The sequence below is a fragment of the Protomyctophum bolini genome (assembly GCF_963924005.1).
Source record: "Protomyctophum bolini genome assembly, chromosome: 12".
In the NCBI taxonomy this organism is placed as follows: Eukaryota; Metazoa; Chordata; class Actinopteri; order Myctophiformes; family Myctophidae; genus Protomyctophum; species Protomyctophum bolini.
The window spans coordinates 41,698,428-41,722,568 of record NC_137873.1 but is presented as its reverse complement, the minus strand read 5'-3'; the positions used below and the strand labels follow the sequence as shown (position 1 = coordinate 41,722,568).

The 24,141-nt window shown below is 44.7% G+C and overlaps 1 protein-coding gene across 1 annotated transcript in view; it reads left to right on the top strand.

Moving 5' to 3' along the window:
- The first annotated feature begins 1,402 nt into the window (after positions 1 to 1,402).
- The window catches only part of LOC308324869 (xenotropic and polytropic retrovirus receptor 1 homolog), a 56,319-nt gene continuing 33,580 nt past the window's right edge, over positions 1,403 to 24,141 (top strand). The window contains exon 1 of the mRNA XM_080777198.1: positions 1,403 to 1,622. Coding sequence (XP_080633324.1) covers positions 1,554 to 1,622 — 69 coding nt within the window. The 5' untranslated portion in view covers positions 1,403 to 1,553. The remainder of the gene's footprint in view (positions 1,623 to 24,141) is intronic.

Sequence of the window (24,141 nt, the reverse complement as noted above, 5' to 3'; positions counted from 1 at the left end):
ATTTGCATGTATGCCATTAGCTTTGATTGTTTGACTGTTAACTGTGAGTGGACGACCCAATAAAGCATTACACTTGTTTACAAGAGGGTCCACCGTCCACCTTGTTCAATTCATCAATGTATTGGCAAATTGACAATGAAGCCGATTTAATAGGAATCAGGTTTGAACAGACTGTGAGACAGAGAGTTTGATTCATTGCAATTTCAGTAGGTAGGCTACATTTCAAATGAAATTGATTGATTGATTGAAATATTTATTAACAGTTTGTAGAATTACAGTACATTTCAAGCACAAACTCAATACAGAGACTGTTAACTGTGAGTGGACGACCCAATTAAGCGTTACACTTGTTTACAACAGGGTCCACATTGTTCAATTCATCAAAACATTTAGAGACATACAAATAGACACTTCTATGTAGTTAAAGAACAGAACAGGAATTCATCATATAGGAAGCAAAAGGGGAAAAGATACATAAACAGTGAGGGGAAAGGGGGGGGGGGGGAGAAGCAAGACAACAACACAACACAACAAAAACTGCTACTTTGAGGATTAAACCATGAAAAGCACTGAGACTTGTTTACATAATTTTCAATTAATCGGAACATTTAAAGACGTACAAATATGTACACTTTTATGAAAAACAGGAAATCATACAGAAAGTTTAAAAAAAAAGAAGACATAAAAGAAGGGAAAAACATGTACAGTAGGCCTATGGGGGAAAAACTACTCTAAGGGGAAAAAGGGGTGAGGGGAGATTGCCCTTTTTTACGAGAGAGACCATGAGAGTTTTGGGTTTAACCGTGTGAAGAATGAAGATGACGTCACGACCTCACAGTGTGACGCGACCAACGAGAGAGAGAGAGAGAGAGAGAGAGAGAGAGACTGGCTGAGCCTGCTGTGTCACCAAACCGACCTTATTACACCACAACCACTGACACACACACACACACACACACACAGACAGACAACCCGCTCCTTCTTCTGGTGTGACAGCGTTTCTCTCTCGGCAATGTGGCACCACCGTCATCAGCGTTCTGGACCATTTAAAATAACGTATTGAAAACAAATGAAAAACAATAGTTGGCTAACGAGTTAGCCAGGCTATGCTAATGTTAATGTAAATAGAACCCGCGTCCGCTGCCCCCCCCCGCTGTGTGTGTGTGTATTCACTGTGTGTGCGTGCCTGGCCGCTTGCTCAGCTCTAATCTCCGGGTTGGGGATGAGAAGAAGGACAAGCAGCATCGCTGCTGCTGCGAACAGAGCAGAACACAACAACACAGATATTATACCGCAGTGAGTGAAGTGAAGCAGCCCTCAGCCAGCCAGCCAGCCCCGGGGCCGCTGGGTCGCTGCCTGCCTGCTGCTGACTGAACGGATAGTCAGAGACCCTGAGGACAGGAGGACCACCACCGAGGAGGTGGAGGCCAAGTGAGGTTCGAGGTGGAGGCCAAGTAAGGTTCGAGGTGGAGGAGGAGGAGGAAGAGGAGGTGGTGGAGGCCAAGTGAAGAGGAGGAGGAGGTGGAGGAGGAGAAGGAGAACCAGCCGCCAGGATGAAGTTCACGGAGCATCTCTCGGCGCACATCACTCCGGAGTGGAGGAAACAATACATCCAGTATGAGGTACCTCAAAAAAGCTCCCTCTGTTAGCACCGCAATTCTTTTTCCTTTTCCAATGAGCTTTATTGTCATGATAAAACATATACGTTTACATTTGCCAAAAGCAATTAAGTGTCAAAATGTCACAAAGCCGTTGTAAATAGGGAAAGTACAGTTGGAGTGGGTACAGCATTGTTGTAAACAGCTCTATGCACGCAACTAGCTGCCCGTGGCTACCTGCTGAGCTAACCCAACGGTAGCTCTCTGAAAGACATCTCTAAACTGCCACTGTTTATTAATCAACCGTGCGTGTTGGTGGTTGGTGGTGTTGTTGTGTTACGTGTAATAATATACTATTTAGTTGTTGCTGTGTGATAGAGAATTAATAAAATGTCACAATGTGGACTGAACGGAACCAAAGGAAGCAGTGGGGCTAGCTCATTGAAGCTAGCCACGAAACTAGCCAAGCCAGATTTGTTTTTGTTGTTGCATGGGTCTCCTCTGCTGCAGCCAGGCAGGTTCATGTCTTTGTTTCTTTGAAGCTGGTATTGTTGGTGGTGGCCGGGGTGACGGGGGTCGGCCAGGCAGGTCCTACACAGTGACATTCCCAGTGCCAAACTGCTTACACTTTGGGTGTGCTAATTATTCTGTCCATTTAGTATGATTTGTACAATCATAGAGTTGCAGACGGTCTTGCTTCACCCACCCATGACCAAACTGGTGTAACTAACTGGCAGATTTTGCAATGCGTTTTTTTGGGGGGGAGACAATGCATTTAGGCGAGTCATCACATATTTAGATCATCTTGCAGCCTGCATGTTTAACCCTCTCTGTCTGCCCTGAACCGCTGACGGAGCAGAAACGTGTTCGTGTGTTTTTTTTCTCCTTCCTTTTCGTTCTCCCAATTTTAAACATTGGACTGCATGGATGGGGTCAGTGAGTGCAAACGAGAGAGAAAGAGTTGCATGGTTGGTGGTGTTGATAAAAACTCAGGCCAAATCTGCAACTTCAACCTTTGACACATCAACGCTATGAGCCCATCAGTGGTTTTCAACCACTGGTCCACCATGGGACCACCATTCCACTCCTTGAGGGGGGGGGGGGGGGGTTCCAGGTGGTCCCCAGCTAAATGATGGAGAGTTGGTAACCAAATGGTTACGTTGAGCGTAACATTTAAGCATTTTAATTTGACCCTCAAGAGTTACATTATTGTTTATACAGATCTGCACTACTACTTTTTAAGAATGTAAAGAATTCAAATTTTGATCAACTTTTGCCAAAAGCATGGAATTGTAGACACAATCTTATCCAAAGAAAACCGAACAACATACTTTTATTTTGGGTGCGAGAGGCCTAAGGGCTCCATTTTCGTTTTTTTACTATTTTGCAAAACATTTTTGAATAGTTAACCCATTCTGACCGGGCACCCATTTTGGTGTTATCATCATGTTATGCTTTAGCTATTGAAAAATAGCAGATCTACAAGCTCGTAGCGCGCCACCGAGTGGCGCGCTACGAGCTTGTAGGTCTGCTATTTTTGAAAAATCGAAGAAACTACTGACATTTTTTAGAATCTGATCTCAGGTCAGAATGGGTTCATCAGACCAGTGTGTGTCCAGTGGAAACCTCGTATGAATCTGATCTCAGGTCAGAATGGGTTAAAATGCTCACAACGTGTCAATGTAGATTGACTAGTTGAATTATTCAAAAATGTTTTTCAAAATAGTAAAAAAAAAAAGTTTAGGGATAAATAAGGGGTTTAGCGCCGGTGACGAAAATGGACCCTAAATCTCATCACATGGAGGTCCGTGGCTCAAATGCAGAATAAATGACGGGCCTTGATGAGAAAAGGGTTGAAAACCACTGCTTCACCCATTCTGACCTGAGATCAGATTCATACGAGGTTTCCACTGGACACACACTGGTCTGATTAACCCCATTCTGACCTGAGATCAGATTCTAAAAATGTCAGTCGTTCGATAAAAAAAAAAAATCGCAGACCTACAAGCTCGTAGCGCGCCACTCGGTGGCGCGCTATGAGCTTGTAGATCTGCTATTTTTCAATAGCTAAAGCATAACATGATGCTAACACCAAAACGGGTTCCCGGTCAGAATGGGTTAAATCATTCAGGTATCTCCCAGTTTCAAATGAGCACAACCACACAGCTGATCTATCTTGATGCCGTGGAAGTTATTTCTATTAATATTAGTCCATCTACAGGTCACTGTAATGCAGTAGATTATTAGAGAGGGTCTGCTCTTAGTCTTAACCCATTTAGATCTGAGGCCGATTCTAAAAGAAAAAGAAAAAAGGCTTCTAAATCCTAAACAGTTTAATGAAAATCCTATATGTTTCTATGTGAGTGGTGCTCAATGCCGCGGACCCCCATCTGAAAATATGTTGTTCCAGCTGGGACCAAAGAAGCAAAGATTTGAGTTAAAAGCTTTCGCTCTGAAAGAATATATATTCAAACTAGATTTGCGCCACATTTTCGGGTAGACCCGAAACCCTGTTGACCTCAGGATACATCACTGAGGAAACGGGTGCAGCACTTAGTTTAGACAGGCAGCACACCTAAACCTAAGCTTAACACATGTCTAACCAATGACTAGTCTAAACTAAGTATGCACCCCAAATAAGGGACACTCACAGTCCGCTTTTGAGTTTCGGCTTACTGTATGTGGGGAACAAGAAGGGCAAGAAGCCACACTCACCTGTTTGAGTGATTGATTGAATACCCGCTTTATTTATACTTCATTAGTCAGAAATGTAAACAGCACCGGGTACAGTCGGACATTAATGCTAAAAGTCCTCTGGGCTTGTTTCCATTGCGGTCCGTATTGTAAGCCTGTGTGTGTGTGTATGTGTAAGCGTATTAGCTCAGATGAAGCTAGTGTTGTGTCCAGTCCACCAACAGTTGTAATTGTATGGTGGTCTGGTCACGTTGTGCAATGCCAATATGCATTGCCACTGCTATAATATGGCTGTATTTGACTGTGTACTTACTTTGTGTTAAATATGACATAGTTGCAGTACAGCCCAATACTAGCTCTGATTATGAATAATAATGTGCATCAGCAAGCATGCAATATAACATGAACTACATACATAACAGTTTGCATCAGTCATTTACATCAGTTATTTTATAGTCCTTTGTCAATAGCAAGCATTTATTTCAATCAGCTATAATGTTTAAGCTACAAACATTGATTTTGATTTTGATTTTGATTTTGATTGAATCAGCTATAATGTTTAAGCTACAAACATTGATTGACTATGTGGTATATAGAACAGTGGTTTTCAACCAGTGGTCGCAAATAGCAAAATACGTCGCGTCGCAAGCTTGTAGATCTGCAATTTTCAGCACGCTAACCAAGTGTAAAATGACTTATACTGGATCTCTTGTCCACTAGTCCCCTTCCTAGCATTTTACTCTAGATTTTAGCTGTTGACGAAATCGTCAATATATTTAGTCTTAGTTTTAGTCATAATAGCTTTAGTTTTCATTTAGATTCCATTTAGTTTTGGTCAGTGAAAAAAAGGTAGTCTTCTTTAGTTTCATGCCCATGGTGTTTCTCCCCCTGTCCCTCTCTGGCAACGGAGCAGCCTCTAGCTGCGTTGTTTGGCGATGGTTGGTTGTTGCAGTGCAACAGTCATCGCCTCTGAGTCCTGCTCTGCACACTAGTCACACTTCGGTTCAGCACTGTGTCACTGCAGCAGCACGGGTCGCTTCAGTGCTTTTGAGCTGAGGCACACCACACCACCGGCAAAGCCTTTCCTGTTTATAGAAAATGTGACATTGAAGTGGTGTGTGTAACTATTTTAAGCCTCTGATGACTCTTTGTTCCCCCCACGTAGAACATTTTCGGAGAAATAGTTTATGTTAGCCTGCCTCCATCTACGTCTATTCTTTAATTATGTAATGTGCGTATCCTGAAATGATTCCCCCTAATCTGGTCCTCCCAAACACATTAATAATATTAACCCATTCTGACCTGAGATCAGATTCATACGAGGTTTCCACTGGACACACACTGGTCTGATTAACCCATTCTGACCTGAGGTCAGATTCTAAAAATGTCAGTCGTTCTTTGATTTTTCAAAAATAGCAGACCTACAAGCTCGTAGCGCGCCACTCGGTGGCGCGCTATGAGCTTGTAGATCTGCTATTTTTCAATAGGTAAAGCACGACATGATGCTAACACCAAAATGGGTTCCTGTTCAGAATGGGTTAATGATAGTTGTTTAAAAGCTTTTGGACGATGATTCCTCATCAGGCTATTGGAAAATTAATCTGAAGGATATCTCTGTATAACCCCCCATCACTGCACCAGATCAAAACTGGAATTGTCACAGATTGAACAACCGAATTTGCCGAATAGCAAAAATTGTGTTTTTTTGAGAGCTTGTAAAATGTTTGACCTATGACTCAAAATGGCGATGCCAGGGTTAATGTGGTTAACTGCCAAAACCAACTGATCACCATGTCATTAAAACAGTTATGTAACTTAATTAGGCTGTAACTTATAAATAATGGCAAACTGGTGAAAAGCTGTCATCACGTGCTTATTTCTGTGACAGTGTCAAGTTGATTCTAGTTTGCTTTTCTGGACTTACTGTTCCAGTTAATAACTGCTGTATAATTCTGGACTTGGGCCCAGTCAGGCTGGTCTTGAATGATGTGACTGACCCCAGGCGGACTTGGTTTGGCCTGGGATGTTTTGAGAGACCCGGTTCAGATCCATGCTGGCCTAGATCGCATTTCATGTTTTCTCACAGCAGCTGTGTTCGGGTCAGACGCATAGCAAGACAGTTCAACTCTTGCCAGCGGTGCAACCAACACTGTTATGATGCCGGGGATGGGATGTGTGTACTGAACCATAGACTATCAGGCTCTCCGGTTTCATGCTGGCCCAAGCCGCTTCATACTTGTCATGTTTTCTCACAGCAGCTGTGTGTTTGGGTCACATGCGTAGCAGGATAATAAATATTAGGGCGTGCCGTTTCGTTAACACAATGAACACTTTGTGTATTATTTTACATTTATAGGAGTGCAGTCGGGAATGGACATTTTAATACTAGCCCATCATCCATATACCACTGGTTTTGTGGATCGATGCTATAATGTCGAGTCACTGATATGAGGGTTTTATTTTGTAGGCAGGCTTAACCCATTCTGACCTGAGATCAGATTCATACGAGGTTTCCACTGGACACACACTGGTCTGATGAACCCATTCTGACCTGAGATCAGATTCTAAAAAATGTCAGTCGTTCTTCGATTATTCAAAAATAGCAGACCTACAAGCTCGTAGCGCGCCACTCTGTGGCGCGCTATGAGCTTGTAGATCTGCTATTTTTCAATAGCTAAAGCATGACATGATGCTAACACCAAAACGGGTTCCCGGTCAGAATGGGTTAAGTAGTGTTTGGCAGGCTGACTGGGCAACGGTTTGCGGAAACTGGCACACTTACCGACCAGCTGAACAAAGGCCTGACTGACCGCTGCATATTCTGGCTGCCTGGCCGGCCAAAAGGATGATATGGATTTCCAAATGATCTGTGATGAAGTGGAGCTCTTTGTTTTTAACCTTGATAATTAAATATCCAGCATGACTGGAGCCTTTTTTAATTTTAACCCATTTTGGCCTTTTGGTGTTGGCATCATGTTATGCTTTAGCTATTGAAAAATAGCGAGTGGCGCGCTATGAGCTTGTAGATCTGCTATTCTTTGAAAATCGAAGAACCACTGACATAGAAACATAGTTTTTTCAGAAAACTGTCAGGATGTAGAAGACATTTTTAGAATCTTATCTCAGGTCAAAATGGGGCTTAGCTGCCTGTCATCTGTGTTAGAGGAAAGCTACTTTATCCACCACATCGAATGTATAACTAATTATTGGGAGGAAGAGGAGGAGGAGGAGAAGAGGAAAGAGTAGACCGGAAGATGAAGAGTCCGAAAATGTAGAGGTCAGGAAGAAAGAACGAAAGGGAGAACTTGAAGGCCGAAAGGAGAAATCCGGAAAGAGCCTTCAGGTGTCCAGAGGAGAGCCGGCGTGGGAGAGAGAGCATGTCGGTATTCATTCATTCATGGTATTCATGGGAAGTCCCTTTGCTGATGCAGCAGGCTGTTTTCGGTCAGAACAACATGCCTTAATGCAGAGCCATGAAAGAAAATGGAGAAGAACGTCACCTGATGCAACAGCTTTTTTCGGTCTGCAGGCCTTTTGGCTGCAGGGGCCACATTGTGTCCATCCTAAGCTCAGAGTTAAAATCATTCAGAGATTCAAAATATTCTCTCTAATTGGTGCTATACTGGCCAGAAATGCACTCTTGCAGAAGTTATTTCTTTGCAATTTCTTCTACAACAGCATTTAGTTAAGTCATGTTATTGAATGTGCACTCAGTAGAAATGTTTTTATTTAGAGCACATATTCCTTGGCGCACATTGTAGTACGGTTGAATCTTCTACCTCAAGTAGGAAAGTGAGAGAGCTATCTGATATATCCGGATGTTATAATCTGACTACATGCTAAACTATGATTTCCTGGTGAACCAACGCCACTAAAGGCAATAAAAATGCTCAAATTTGCATCAATAATAACATATTTGGCCTCTACTTTACTGTGGAGATGCTATTTGTTCACTGCTCCCTGTCAGGGACGCACACACACGAGCCTAAATCTTGGTCAAGGGCTAAATCATAGCTTAGAAGCCTACATCTCGGAAAATGTCAACACTTACTGTAGCTTGATTTTCACACACACATACAATTTGTTTTTGTATCCAGTAAAACTGCATTTGTATTTTACACAGCGTCCGATTGCGCTGAAACTGTGCACGCCACGCATAATCGCATATTCCGTCTAAATGCCACTTGACACGTCTATCCTGGTGGAGAGTAGACCTGTGGCCCCCAAGGGGCCTTCAGGTGATGGCACACAGGCCATTGACAGAGGAAACTAGGAAAGGTAGAACAGAGGGACAAGGCTTGGTTGTGAATGAGCCTATTTGTCAGCATGCTTGTCATCGGCGGTGTTTTCCGCTTTGCATGTTAATCGTCATGTAGTTTTGTGTGTACTGTACTGTACTGTACTGTACATGCTGCCGTACATGTTAATGAGAGTGTTTGCTGTTTTGCGTGGGAGATTGTCTTTATCTGTGTATACGTGTGTTGTGGTTCAGTTGTGTTGCTCACCACTCGCCACAGTAATGCAACGCTCAGCAGGAAATGGTCATGGACGACAGACGCGTCTTCTACTGGTCTTATCATACGAGGAGGGGGGGGGGGGGGGGGGAAGAGAGAGAAAGGGTTGAGATAACCTGAGAATACAGTAGGGCTGACCTTTAGGGCTGACCTTTGATCGTTCTATAGCTTCTGAATCCTAAGCTTCGGCGACGGGGCCCGGAGGGTGGGATTAAATAATGAGTCGGCGATTCATGAATCGTGGAGCTGAAGCACATGGCTTTGATGAAGGGTAGCAGCTCTGCAAGCTCTCTACATGTCATTGCGGCAATGCGTTGTGGGCTTGTAGATCAGCCATTTTGATTTAAACAGAAAAAAGAGAGGGGGGAAAAAAATATGCCATTTCTGCTATTTTTGAAAAATGTTTGAAAATGTATGTACATTTCTCAACGTGGAAACGATTGACGATTATGCAAAAAATTATAGATTTTCTGCGATTAGAGGGGGAGAGAGAGGGGGGGGGGAGGGCTAAGAAGGACATCGAAGAGGAGAATTGAGTCCGATGGCACGAGCTACCTACTGTACCACCTGACTGGCATTAGAGGGAGCACGCACACACGCCATTACTATACCCGTGTACATGTACTCACACACACACACACACACACACACACACACACACACACACACACACACACACACACACACACACACACTTTTTTCCTACTACCACGTCCCTGAAGGGGCTCACGGTCATCCCAACACCTATAAGCACTGACTCCTGTCATGAGGAGACTGGAACTGGGCCATATGACTTAAAAGTAATGTGGTAGGAATGGCATAAGATGTCATGCTACGGTTAAACCGCAGAGCAATGGCAAGTTTGGCAACATTCACAAAAACTCACTTCAGGGGAAAGTCTCGCTCAACTCATGGTAGACGGCCTGAGAGGGTTCAGGCGTGTGCTGGGTGCAGATTCAGGGAATATATTATGTATAGACGGTAGACAGAGAATAAAATCTTGTTTAAGTCTTGTTTAATGACGTTGGGATCCGAAGCAGTCAAACCAGACAAACGCGTTTCGCCGCGCAGGCCTTCGTCAGTGTCGGCACATTTACAGAGCAATGCCAAAAATATCTCTCCCTATACGTGCAATCTTTATTTTTTATTTTTTTATATATATTCTTTATCCCACGATTTTGTAACCCATTTTTCACCCCTGTGTCAATCATCTAATGTGATCCTGGGCTCTACACACCCTCCACCAACCTAGTCCCCATATATGGGGGACAAGGGGAGACCAACCTAGTCTCCATATATGGGGGACAAGGGGAGACCAACCTAGTCCCCATATATGGGGGACAAGGGGAGACCAACCTAGTCTCCATATATGGGGGACAAGGGGAGAGCAACGGACTTGAACTCATGCTTCCTTCATGCCTGAGTGTCCATGTTGCTCCTTTACAACCTGACAGGGGGGGGAGTTTCCCTGGTTGGACGTAGCCTAGCGCGTGGAAGGAACACGTTATTCCAACCAGTTCCTTGTCCCTCCATCAGGCGCCCCGGCTGGCCAGGGGGAGAATCATTTATTTATTTAGGAAATTAAATTCCTTGGGGATAGGATTTCCTCCCCAGAGCAGACTGATTGAAATGATGGCCGACCTGGTACAGCCAAACTGTGTATAGCGTCCGTGGCCACATGGCCTCAGTGCCCTGTCAGATCAGCCACTCAACGGTTCGATTCCTGGGCCAGCCTGACCGTGTGCTGAATGTAATTTATTCTGCTCTATGTAACTTTCCCCTTCTACCCCGGAGTTGAACCCGGTTTGCTTGCGCAACTGCTGACATGTTTTACATTGAGCTAACGGAGCCTGCCTGTTTGCTTGCTCATGGGATGGATTGAATCTTGACCATGGGGTCAACATGCGTGTCAGATTCCTGTGTCTAGGTCATGGGGTCAACATGCGTGTCAGATTCCTGTGTCTAGGTGAGAGATGACCTTTCGACACCATTCTAAATGTCTCAACGGAGGAGCAGGGAGACCAAATACAACCACCCGATTGTAGAAGTTATATTGTGTTAACATACATTTTTAAGATATTTGTTGGTCTTTTTATGCCTTTTATTTGATATAGGACAGTAGAGCAGACCGACAGGACATGGGGAGAGAGATGGGGAGAGGGGAGTGACACGCGGCAAAGGGTCGATGGGATCGGGATTCGAACCCGCGCCACGCTGTCAAGGTGGATTAGCACGCAGGATGTCTCCGCCAGCCATCACAAAATTATTATTTTATTCAGGTGTGATCAATTGGCTAATAAAGGGCAAGGTCGCGCATCATTGTGGTGGTGTGGAACGCGTGTGTCAAATGAACACCCCACCCAGTTATTATGTCCGTGTGCCTTTTATGCCCAAATATGGAGTTCTTTGTCAGGCATGCCCAAATATGGAGTCTGTCAGAACATCATAGTGTTGTCAGAACAGGCCAGCTCCATACATGGAGCCTTGGCAAGGGCCCTATCTAGTGTCCAGAGCCTTGGCAAGGGCCCTATCTAGTGTCCAGAGCCTTGGCAAGGGCCCTATCTAGTGTCCAGAGCCTTGGCAAGGGCCCTATCTAGTGTCCAGAGCCTTGGCAAGGGCCCTATCTAGTGTCCAGAGCCTTGGCAAGGGCCCTATCTAGTGTCCAGAGCCTTGGCAAGGGCCCTATCTAGTGTCCAGAGCCTTGGCAAGGGCCCTAGTATCTAGTGTCCAGAGCCTTGGCAAGGGCCCTATCTAGTGTCCAGAGCCTTGGCAAGGGCCCTATCTAGTGTCCAGAGCCTTGGCAAGGGCCCTAGTATCTAGTGTCCAGAGCCTTGGCAAGGGCCCTATCTAGTGTCCAGAGCCTTGGCAAGGGCCCTATCTAGTGTCCAGAGCCTTGGCAAGGGCCCTAGTATCTAGTGTCCAGAGCCTTGGCAAGGGCCCTATCTAGTGTCCAGAGCCTTGGCAAGGGCCCTAGTATCTAGTGTCCAGAGCCTTGGCAAGGGCCCTAGTATCTAGTGTCCAGAGCCTTGGCAAGGGCCCTAGTATCTAGTGTCCAGAGCCTTGGCAAGGGCCCTAGTATCTAGTGTCCAGAGCCTTGGCAAGGGCCCTATCTAGTGTCCAGAGCCTTGGCAAGGGCCCTATCTAGTGTCCAGAGCCTTGGCAAGGGCCCTATCTAGTGTCCAGAGCCTTGGCAAGGGCCCTATCTAGTGTCCAGAGCCTTGGCAAGGGCCCTATCTAGTGTCCAGAGCCTTGGCAAGGGCCCTAGTATCTAGTGTCCAGAGCCTGGTCAGAGGCCTTTTTGTGGCGGTTCTGGACAACCGTGGGGTCCGTCGCCCCCGACCGACTCGAGGCCCCTCACTCCCTGTGGGGGGTGTGGAACGCGTGTGTCGAATTTGAAGTCTGTGGCGCTGACGGTTCTCTCGGGTTACGTGGATTACGGACGCACAGAGACGTGATGCATTCATAGATGGATTATTACATAATTGGACAGAAAGTTGCCATGCTCTTCTAACGGAGACAGAGTTCTGGAATGTGAGCATTTGATCAGATTCTTTCCCCCCCCCCCCCCTGACGGTTTCAGTAAATTGTTGCGAGTGCCTTTCCTCGGTAGAATCTATTTCATGTAACGTTTGTGTTCTCTCTCTCTCTCTCTCGTGGGCCTGCTGGACTTTTTACTTGCGCAGGTAAAGATTAGCATCTGGCTCACTAGGAGGAACAAAATGCAAGGAGCAGGGTCAGTAGACCCAGAACTCATGGCAAAAGGACTGATAACAGCTCGTCTCAGAATAGAGTTTGCCTACTATATAAACTGATTTCCTGTCTAGAACAGTTCGTTCAGATGTGGAGACATGATAACCTCTTGTGTAGCATTGAGCAATAATCACTGGTTTTATCTCTCTAAGAAGAAAAAAAACATGGGTTTTAATATTATTGTGAGTACCCAAAGCATGAAATGTCTAGAAATGTCCTGAAGAATATGTGAGTGTACACAAAAGATTAAATAAAGGCTTCGTTAAAGGTCTCTCTCTCTCTCTCGTGCTGCGTTTTACAACGAGTGTAAATCCAGATGTCAAATGGCACCAACAGAGAAGTCAAGTTAAGCAGGAAAGTGCATTATTATTTCATAGTTTGGCAAGATAAATGCATTCGAATGGAAACGTAGTATTGATTCATCTTTGAAACAATGACTCATCTTCCATTCTGCCAGTCCTGCCAGCAGAACAGAGCAGAGATTAACCCATTCTGAACGGGAACCCATTTTGGTGTCGGCATCATGTTATGCTTTAGCTATTGAAAAATAGCAGATCTACAAGCTCATAGCGCGCCACCAAGTGGCGCGCTACGAGCTTGTAGGTCTGCTATTTTTTGAAAAATCGAAGAACGACTGACATTTTTAGAATCTGATCTCGGGTCAGAATGCGTTAAATCAGACCAGTGTGTGTCCAGTGGAAAACCTCGTATGAATCTGATCTCAGGTCAGAATGGGTTAATATCACATCAGAGGGAAGTCGTCAAGTCCACCGGCTGCATGGCATCCTCCAGGGTCCAGCTTGGATGGGCTCGCTTGTTTTTCTTTAAACTTCCTTAACCCATTCTGACTTGAGATCAGATTCATACGAGGTTTTCCACTGGACACACACTGGTCTGATTAACCCATTCTGACCTGAGATCAGATTCTAAAAAATGTCAGTCGTTCTTCGTTTTTTCAAAAATAGCAGACCTACAAGCTCATACCGTGCCACTCGGTGGCGCGCTATGAGCTTGTAGATCTGCTATTTTTCAATAGCTAAAGCATAACATAATGCTGACACCAAAATGGGTTCCCGTTCAGAATGGGTTAATTGCACAATTCAACTGTCATGTCCTTCCATGGTCCATATGTGAATAATAGGCAAAAAGGAGAAGCTACAGAGAGACGGAGGCAATGTCAATGTAGTTCAGTTTGTGTCCATTTGCACTGCTACAAGTAATGACAATAGGAATACCTTGGAATATCTCGATTGAATTTGTATTATCGTGAGAAATCTCAACAAGTTGTCTCAACTAGGTGTGCAACAGTTAAACTATTTCATACAATATATATCTATTATGAAAGAAAGAAACTTCAACAATCAACAATTGTAACTACAGTACCAGTATTTTGGGCATGTCATTATAGTAGTTATATTTTATCTCATGACAGTGTGTCCCGGGACCCAGGGGGTGGTCTTTTAGATGGGTTCCAGCCAGGGGTATTGTAGGAGTCCTACTTCAACAACATTGGAGTACACTTCTGGGTACAGTATATCCTCTTGGGGAATTTGACATAGCCTAGTTAGCCCAAAGTGAATATATAATATATACCAGGTATTTATTGTCTCACGCAGAGATCCAGGCCTGTTGAGACTCGGTCCAGCTGTGGTCACGTGGTTTTACCCGCCACAGGCGAGCCCACAGAGCATTCCGCCTCGTCGTAACACACCCGGTCATTTGAGGGGATGCTGGACCAAATTGTGATTCTGATTAAAGCAGCTATAGCCTTTGTCCTGTGGGCACTATAGTGTCCGCAAGAGCAGGCGTACAGAACGACGTCATTCCCCTGCAGTGACTGTCCTCCTGCCCCCGCAAGAAACTCACTCTGAAACACACACACAAACACGCGCACACACACACACACACACGCACGCACGCGCGCGCACGCACGCGCACACACACACACACGCGCACACGCACGCACACACACACACACACGCACGCACACATCCATACATCACGCATCGCACAACATGCGTGCTCCGTCGACAAAGAGCATGTTTCCTGTCTTGTCGGACCTCACAGAAAGCACAGAGACGCAGCAGCAGCAGCAGCAGCATCAGGATGTGGGGTTTCTGTGTGTGTGTGGGAGACGGATGATAATAACGACGTTATCCAGTTATGACTCACGTAATCCTTCTTGACAGTTTGGTGTCGAGATAATATGATGTTCAGCTTGTGATCATCATCGGCATGGAGGGTTTGACGGTTTGTCAAAATGGAGGGAGGGTAGAGAGAGTGTGAAAAGAAAGACAGAGGACATGTTGGCAGTTATAGTTGGGATAGAGATGGAGAGAGGGGGAGGGGGAGATAATAGGTGAGAGAAATCAAATTGAAGAGAGAGGTTGAATGGCAGAAGACGAGGAGGGTAGAGAGAAAGAGAGAGATTGGACAAGCAGTGATGTAAATAGGTTTTCAATGTAATGAGTCCCCGGGATGCAGGGATGGTCTCTTAGATGAGTCCCACCAGGGACGTTAGGAGTCATATTTTTGCTTGTGTAAATGTTTGTGAACCACTGCCCTAATAAAACCACATTTGACAGCAGAGTTTGACCGACCTGCCCTTAGTGCCCCAGTATAGTCGCGTGGTATATTGGGCTTGTCTCACCTGTGGTCTGGTCGATTTTGCGTTTCTCTCGCAAAATGTGGAACCGCTGAATATGTCCGTGAGTTGCTGAGTAACCGCAAGGTGAGCAAGCGGTCAGGACATTATTATCCCATTCAGGACGGGAACCCGTTTTGGTTGTTTTTTTTTAGCATTATGATTTACTTTAGATATTGAAAGATTCGCAGATCTACAAGCCCATAGCGCTGCACCAAGTACCGCGCTACGATCTTGTAGATCTGCGATTTTTTTGGGGAAAAATCTTAAAAATGTGGCGCAGATCTTTGCATATACAGTAAAATATCCTTATTCCTTTGACAGCAAACGTTTTTAACTCAAATATTTGCTTCTGAAGGTATTTTCAGATGGGTGTCGGCAGGCCAATTACATATCATTTTTGGGGTCGACCGTCCTTGACATGAAATAGTTTGAAAACCACTGATATGATAAAAACCACTGATATGATAAAAACTACTGATATGATATAAAACCACTGATATGATAAAAACCACTGATATGATAAAAACCACTGATATGATATAAAACCACTGATTTAGAAACATGAGGTTTTTAAGACATTTTGTAGAACTGGAATCTGGTCTTGGTCCTAAATGGATTATTACTACTGTGATGGAAACACACACACACACACACACACACACACACACACACACACACACACACACACACAGGCACAGAGGACGTGACAGAGGGAGTCATAGATGGAACAGATAGGCTTGAGGTGGAGAGAGAGAGAGAGAGAGAGAGAGACAGAGAGAGAGAGAGATTAATTGGAGATTAACCTCCAATCTATTCATGTAAGAGAGAGAGAGAGTATCACTGTGTAGGCTTGTGGTGGACATTCTTTTCAACATTCCATTTTTGCCACAGACATACAGAATGAGTGGACAAAGATATGACCATAACAGGTCTGTACCTCTGAGAGTGTTCGAATGGACCCTTATGGGTCCATTTGGTTCCATTCGAACACTCTCAGAGTTAAGGGGGTCTTTGCAAAGAAAACATTTGAGAACCACTATTATGGTAAATGGTGCATTTATATATAGCGCCTTTATCCAAGGCGCTTTACATAGATTGTGCATTTACATGCACGCATTCACGCACACATTCACACACCGATGGCGGAGGAAACCATGCAAGGCACCAACCTTTACATCAAGAGCAATTTAGGGGTTCAGACAGTGTCTTGCTCAAGGACACTTCGACACTATAACTCTGGGGGAGTTATAGTGTCGGGTTCGAACCGGCAACCTTTTGGTTACCAGCCGTCTTCTACCCCTGAGCCACCGCCGCCCTAGACTACTAGTGGACTCATAATGTGCCATAGAGTCATAGTAACGTAACATATTCTGAAGAAAACCTGGAGAACTTGACCGTATTGTATTAACAATACGGTATTAACCGACAGTATTGACCCATTTGGGGGCGGGAAACCTCTTTTTGTGTTAGCATCATGTTATACTTTAGCTATTGAAAAATAGCAGATCTACAAGCTCATAGCGCGTCACTCCGCGCTATGAGCTTGTAGGTCTGCTATTTTTGAAAACTCGAAGAACCACTGACATTAGAAACATAGCTTTTTCAGAAAACTGTTAGGATTTAGAAGACATTTTTAGAATCTGATCTCAGGTTAAAGTGGGTGTCATGATCAAAATAAGAACGTTATAATGTAAAACAAAATCAAACCACGGACATGACAGAGTCCATGTCAGGCCCACTACAGTCCTCCCATGACAGAGTCCATGTCAGGCCCACTACAGTCCACCCATGACAGAGTCCATGTCAGGCCCACTACAGTCCAGTCCGCACCATGACAGAGTCCATGTCAGGCCCACTACAGTCCAGTCCGCACCATGACAGAGTCCATGTCAGGCCCACTACAGTCCTCCCATGACAGAGTCCATGTCAGGCCCACTACAGTCCGCCCATGACGGACACACTTCTCTGTGTACGACTGACTGTACATGTGAACACGTTGGTGACCCCTGGTCATTAGTAGGGTAATCTGAAAGGATAAGCCGGGCTGTTCCTTTTTACACTGTGTTGTGTTTTGGAAACTGACGCCTTCGACACCTGCTGAGTTAGCCTCCTGATCTGACGCCAGAAGAAGTGATACGAGTCACTGCTCAATCAGGGAGAAGTGTGGGAAAGTGTGTTTTTTTGTTGTTGTGTACTGTACTGTTACTGTACCAGCATCTTGCGAAATGTTGTACGTATACCTACTGTTTTTTTGTTGTTGCCACATTACAGCTACTAATTGTTTCTTTTGTTTACAGATGCATTGTTTATTTTTTTTGTCTTTTTTGCGAGCTGCCTCTTGCCCGATTGTCCTATTGAACCTTAAGTTTGATCGTTTATTTTTTATTGTAACACAGCCCACAGACGGTTATAAGTAACAGTGTAGGATAAAAGACACGATTACAGTAAGTCCCGGACTTATTTCCGTTGTGGTCGTCTCCTCTTCCAAACAACCACATACATACAGTAATAATGGACCTATAGTTGCATCTTTTTGACCAAAGCCCACATCAAGGAAACAATAGGAAAACGCTCCCTTGGTGCTTGTTTGTTTAACCCATTCTGACCCGAGATCAGATTCATACCAGGTTTCCACTGGACACACACTGGGTCTGATTAACCCATTCTGACCTGAGATCAGATTCTAAAAACGTCAGTCGTTCTTCGTTTTTTCAAAAAAATAGCAGACCTACAAGTTCGTAGCGCGCCACTCGGTGGCGCGCTATGAGCTTGTAGATCTGCTATTTTTCAATAGCTAAAGCATGACATGATGCTATAACACCAAAATGGATTCCCGTTCAGAATGGGTTATACATGCTAAATTGGGAGACGCATCTGGCCCGACAGACAGACAGACCACACTGACATATTGACAGAATTTGCTGAAGACAAATTGCTTTTCAGCTGCCTTTTGTTATTCTGTGGTTGATATCCCCCCCATGTGATCCGCCAATGATTTGACAATGTCTTCTTCATATAGTTAATTATTTGATTAATCTATTCGTGTAATGTATAAACTAGCGGTATTATACAGAATGTTAGTCATACTTCCCATCAGCCCATTAACCCATTCTGAACGGGAACCCGTGTTGGTGTTATAGCATCATGTTATGCTTTAGCTATTGAAAAATAGCAGATCTACAAGCTCATAGCGCGCCACCGAGTGGCGCGCTAGGAGCTTGTAGGTCTGCTATTTTTGAAAAATCGAAGAACGACTGACATTTTTATAGAATCTGATCTCAGGTCAGAATGGGTTAATCAGACCCAGTGTGTGTCCAGTGGAAACCTCGTATGAATCTGATCTCAGGTCAGAATGGGTTAACATCCACTGCATTGGGTTGCACAGTTTATTATAGCGGTAGACCCCAAACGGTTCCCAATAGAAGTATTGTCACAGAATCTGAATCTGGTTTCATAGAATGGCCAATAAGCTACTATTGTTATTATTGTACATACATTGTGTGATTAGTGTTGAAGCTATAGTAGCTATAAGCAATATTACCTCAAAATGTTAATGACCCTAATTGCGAATGCAGTGAGCACTTACTATGAGACCTAGCAGATCATGTGTGTGCGTGTGTCCCCCCTTTGTGCCCATATATGGAGCTACGTCCAAATATGGAGTGTGTTGCATCAACAAATCACTCAGCTCCATATATGGGCACAAAGGGCACAGACACTTTGTGCCCATATATGGAGCTACGTCCAAATATGGAGTGTGTTGCATCAACAAATCAATCAGCTCCATATATGGGCACAAAGGTGCGTTCGCTTCCCGCGTTCGCACGTCTTACTCGTGTTAATGGGGGGGGTATTCAGACAGCCAGCAATGGGTAAAACGCTCTAAAAAAGATGTAGTCTCTGTGACACATCTAGGGGGCGCTATCTGCATTCATTCTTTATTGAACTTTATTGACGAGGATGGCTTCTTGAGATGCAGCATCTCGTTTTAGAGGGGGTCCTAAACATACACAATACAACATCATTATTACAGCAGTGCAAGTACACGGTACTAAAGACACAACATCACATGCAGTACAAATACACGGGACATACAGGTACAGTTAGCTTGACCCCCCAACTCGTTTATATATGGAAATAGAGAAAAACAGTAGTATAACCTTTGTCGAAGAAGTAAACATGTGAGTAAGTAGTATTAGAAGCATTTTCCTAGAAGCTTTTTGTGGCACGTTATATGAGCTTGTAGATCTGCTTTCTTTTTTCTTTTTTTTTTATCATGAAAAATCTTTTCTAGAATCGGCCCCAGGTGGCCAGGTCTTTAATGGGTCCAAACTATCCATTCCAATCACATGGTTCTCACTTTACTGTGCCTGAGGGCCTCCCAACGGTCAGAGGTTTACCTAGACCCGGGAGGCCTGACCTGGGATCACATCACTGCTGCGTCTGTGTGTGTACATGTGAGAGCGGAGAGGAGAGGAGAGGAGAGGAGAGGAGCTGTGTTTCTGTCCGTGTGTGAGAGGAGAGGAGCTGTGTTTCTTCTGTCTGTGTGGGTACATGTGAGAGAGAGAGAGGAGAGGAGCTGTGTTTCTTGGTGTAGCAGGGAACACAGAGCAAAACAGTGCAGAATGCAGTGAGCACTTACTATGAGACCTAGCAGATCATGTCTGTCTGTGTGTCTGTCTGTCTGTCCCGCTTTTGTGCCCATATATGGAGCTGAGTGATTTGTGTCACCATGACTCAGCCATAACCATATAAGGAGTCCCCAAAGCAGCTATACGTCCAAAACCCAAATATGTACGAGCTGCGTTCGCTTCCCGCGTTTGCACGTCTTACTGGTGTATACACTATAGAGTGCTATATGTCTACATAAAGTGCTATTTACGTTACATTAGTTGAGCCTATGCATACGCCTGTAGGAGGTCGAGGCTAGGGCAAGTGCTACGGGCTAAGATGGGGTCTGAAGAGGTGGGTTTTCAGACGACAGCGGAAGATTGGGAGTGAGTCTGCCGTTCTGAATCTGATTTGCTAAGTATGAGATGTGCATTCCATAGTTTTGGAGCCAGAAGGGAGAAGTGTTGGGGACGGGTGGAGCGTAGCCGTAGACTACACTACGCATTCACAAACGTACCTCGAAAGCATTCTTTATTTGTCGCCAGCGTTCTCTCTCTCTCCCTCTCGCCTGCTGAGAGTCTGACGATTCCTCAGGTTACGTTTTGGTAACGCAGATCTCTCCGTGCGATGTCGTCGTCCTGACCCTCTGACAGGGTGAAAGTGAAGGATGGGGATCACAGGAGCGCAGCACGCACTGTGCATCTGTTATGTGTGGTCTAGGGGTGAGGGTTTGCAACAGTTAACCCATTCTGAACGGGAACCCATTTTGGTGTTAGCATCGTGTCGTGCTTTAGCTATTGAAAAATAGCAGATCTACAAGCTCGTAGCGCGCCACTCGGTGGCGCGCTACGAGCTTGTAGATCTGCTATTTTTGAAAAATCGAAGAACGACTGACATTTTTAGAATCTGATCTCAGGTCAGACTGGGGTTAATCAGACCAGTGTGTGTCCAGTGGAAACCTCGTATGAATCTGATCTCAGGTCAGAATGGGTTAATTGAACTAACCGATTTAATCAATTATAAAAGATGTTTCGATAATAACAGCTAGCTCTATCTACTAGGTTGTGTAACGCACTGCAATGCTACGCGGTGTGAGCTTGTAGATGGCACCTTTTGTCTGTCAATGTAGAAGATCAGATTGATTGATTTAGTCAATTGCAAAGAAAAAACAAAACCAAACATTTATTTGTTCATTCGTTGATTTCGTTTTTTGTAGTATTAAAGAAAACACTGATGTAAACAACAAAAAAAATAAAAAATCATTAATCACTAAAGAAAATAATAAGCAACAGTGGCTGCAGCCATAATGTGGTGTCTATAGTTTGATCAAGAATCTATCAGTCAACTATTCCAGATTGACTGGGATAAAAAACCACAGAATGTTCTAGTGGGGCTGTGTGGTGTGGTGTGGTGGACGTGAATGTGTGACCTTGAGCCAGGATGGCTGACCTCTGGGACGGGGATGTTATTGCTTCATTCCGCTCTCGGCGAGGAGTTCTCTTTAACCCATTCTGACCGGGCACCCGTTTTGGTGTTGGCATCATGTTATGCTTTAGCTATTGAAAAATAGCAGATCTACAAGCTCATATCGCGCCACCGAGTGGCGCGCTACGAGCTTGTAGGTCTGCTATTTTTGAATAATCGAAGAACGACTGACATTTTTAGAATCTGATCTCAGGTCAGAATGGGTTAATCAGACCAGTGTGTGTCCCGTGGAAACCTCGTATGAATCTGATCTCAGGTCAGAATGGGTTAAGCCATGCTTATTGATCGGTGTGTGTGTGTGGTGCCTGCTGCCCGTGGTGTTATTGTTTTGGCCGCGCTGTGTCGAGTCAGTGAGCGTTATTATTATTATTATTATTATTATTATTATTATCATCGGCTGCTTGGCTGGTACTGGCTGAAGGAATCCAACGGGAGCACGTCTGATCCAACACTGCAGCAAATCGCCAGAAACAGCCGATCTACAAGCATAACTGACACGCGTAGATTGGAGATCCATCTGTATATATAAGTTACTCAACAAAAATAAAGTACTTGTATCGGTACTCTGTAGTACTAAAACTTAAGTACTCTGTCCTTTTGGTTCTGTAACTCTGAGAGTGTACACATGGAACGGGTCCATTTGGTTCCCATGTGTACACTCAGAGTTACATTAACATTGATTTTACAATATAAATCTGGGGTCCCAGAGTTAGAAATAACATTAAATGGGGGGTCCGGCGTAGACTAATGCATGTCAAACTGGGGGGGTCCTTGAAATTAAACGGGTTGAGAATCACTGCTAAATAAGAGCCGTCAAAATCTTCTCTTCTCAGGCGGGTCCCTGACATATATTTTTCAAATGGGGGGTCCGCGGACTCATCATCAGTGTCACATTTGGGAGTTCTTTGACATGAAAAAGTTTGGGAACCACTGATTTTAGGCGACGGGCTCAGCCAAAAGGCTCCAGTAGCGACGTGCCCTTGACATGTCCTCGTCTGCCTGCCTGGTCTGCTGCGTGAGCTACTTCTCCTTCTGCGTCCTCCTCTCCTCTCCTCTCCTCTCCTCTCCTCTCCGCTGCAGCCTGCATGGGCTGGCAGTGGCACAGCGTGGCCATTGTTTTCCTTGTTGTGCTCCCAAGGCGGTCTGGAAAACATTGACTGTCTTCAGTCTACTATACCGTCCACCACTTGGAGGAGAGAGAGAGAGAGAGAGAGAGAGAGAGAGATATGAAAGAGACTGACTGTGCTACTGCCCTACTAGCATTCAGAGAGAGAGACAGACTGGTCTTCTCTTGTTCTGAGTGACTCTCTCCAGTGGACTGCAGATGTACAAAGACGATAACAGGCAGAGAGAGAGACTGACGTACCGTATGGACTGCACGGCACATGTTTACAACACCAACGACTCCAGACGGAGCCCGTCGTTAGTCGACTCACTCCAGGGATAAACACTCGAGGGTGCGTTGATGATGATGACGCCCTTGAGCAAGGCACTGACTGGACACTGAGCTGCTCTGTCTGTTGCTGCAGAGACGCAGCAAGGGTGTTTATTTTAAGCGATCGTTTTCATGAGTCAGTGCCTCTGCTACAGAGGTTCTATCACGCACGCACACACACAGTCCACATTACATCACAATCCTGATAACATGCGCACCAAGTTGCTAGTATGCAAATTGCAACTGTGTGCGTGTGTGAGACAAAATTAATTGATGTATAGATTGCATAGTTCATGTGTGTGCATGCATTTATCTGCTGTGAGCTTAACCCATTTAGGCCTGAGGCCGATTCTAAAAACGCCTTCTAAAGCCTGACCTAAGCTTTCTGAAAAACTTCAAATATTTATATAGCAGCATCAATTTATTTTTGTAATTTTTGAATACTGTACATACTGTACAGAACCCAAATATGGGTTCCCGGCCTGAGGGGGTAAGACACCAAAAGGTGGTTCCCGCTCCAGAATGGGTATGTCCAATCAATAACACATGGTGAATAATTCAGGACAGGTTGGCATTATTCAAGTTGCTCATTAAACTATGCAGCTTTATGGAATGTTATGTTATGAAATGGGCTGTTATTTCAACAACAACAACCTCAAGACAGAGCGTTTAAATAGTGTCCATGGATAAACTGTAGTATGTCAGGCCTGGAGAGAAGATCCCTCTTGGCCTACAGTAACTAAGTGACAGAATAATGTCATTAACCCATTCTGACCTGAGATCAGATTCATACGAGGTTTCCACTGGACACACACTGGTCTGATTAACCCATTCTGACCTGAGATCAGATTCTAAAAATGTCAGTCGTTCTTCGATTTTTCAAAAATAGCAGACCTACAAGCTCGTAGCGCGCCACTCGGTGGCGCGCTATGAGTTTGTAGATCTGCTATTTTTCAATAGCTAAAGCATAACATGATGCTGACACCAAAACGGGTTCCCGGTCAGAATGGGTTAAGCTCACTGGCTCAGGACGAGTCAGGAGAACTTGCTTATTTTTTTTGTTCAGCTGTTGTCATTAACCACATGAACCCTATTTTCAGTGCCGGTTCTAGGCCTTTAGTGGCCCCATGCAACATAATATTATGTGCGCTAGCCCCCCCCCCCCCGGGTCCAGAAGAATCTGTAAATTTGCCATGAAAATGCTTCAATCTGGTGCACTTTGAGATCAAAATTAAGAAGCTAGGTGGGGGCCACATGTGGCCAGTAGCCCATCTAAGTTTGGGCGGGAATCCCTTTTGGTGTTAGCATCATGTTATGCTTTAGCTATTGAAAAACAGCAGATCTACAAGCTCGTAGCTTGTAGGTCTGCTATTTTTGAAGAATCTGATCTTAGGTCAAAATGGGTTA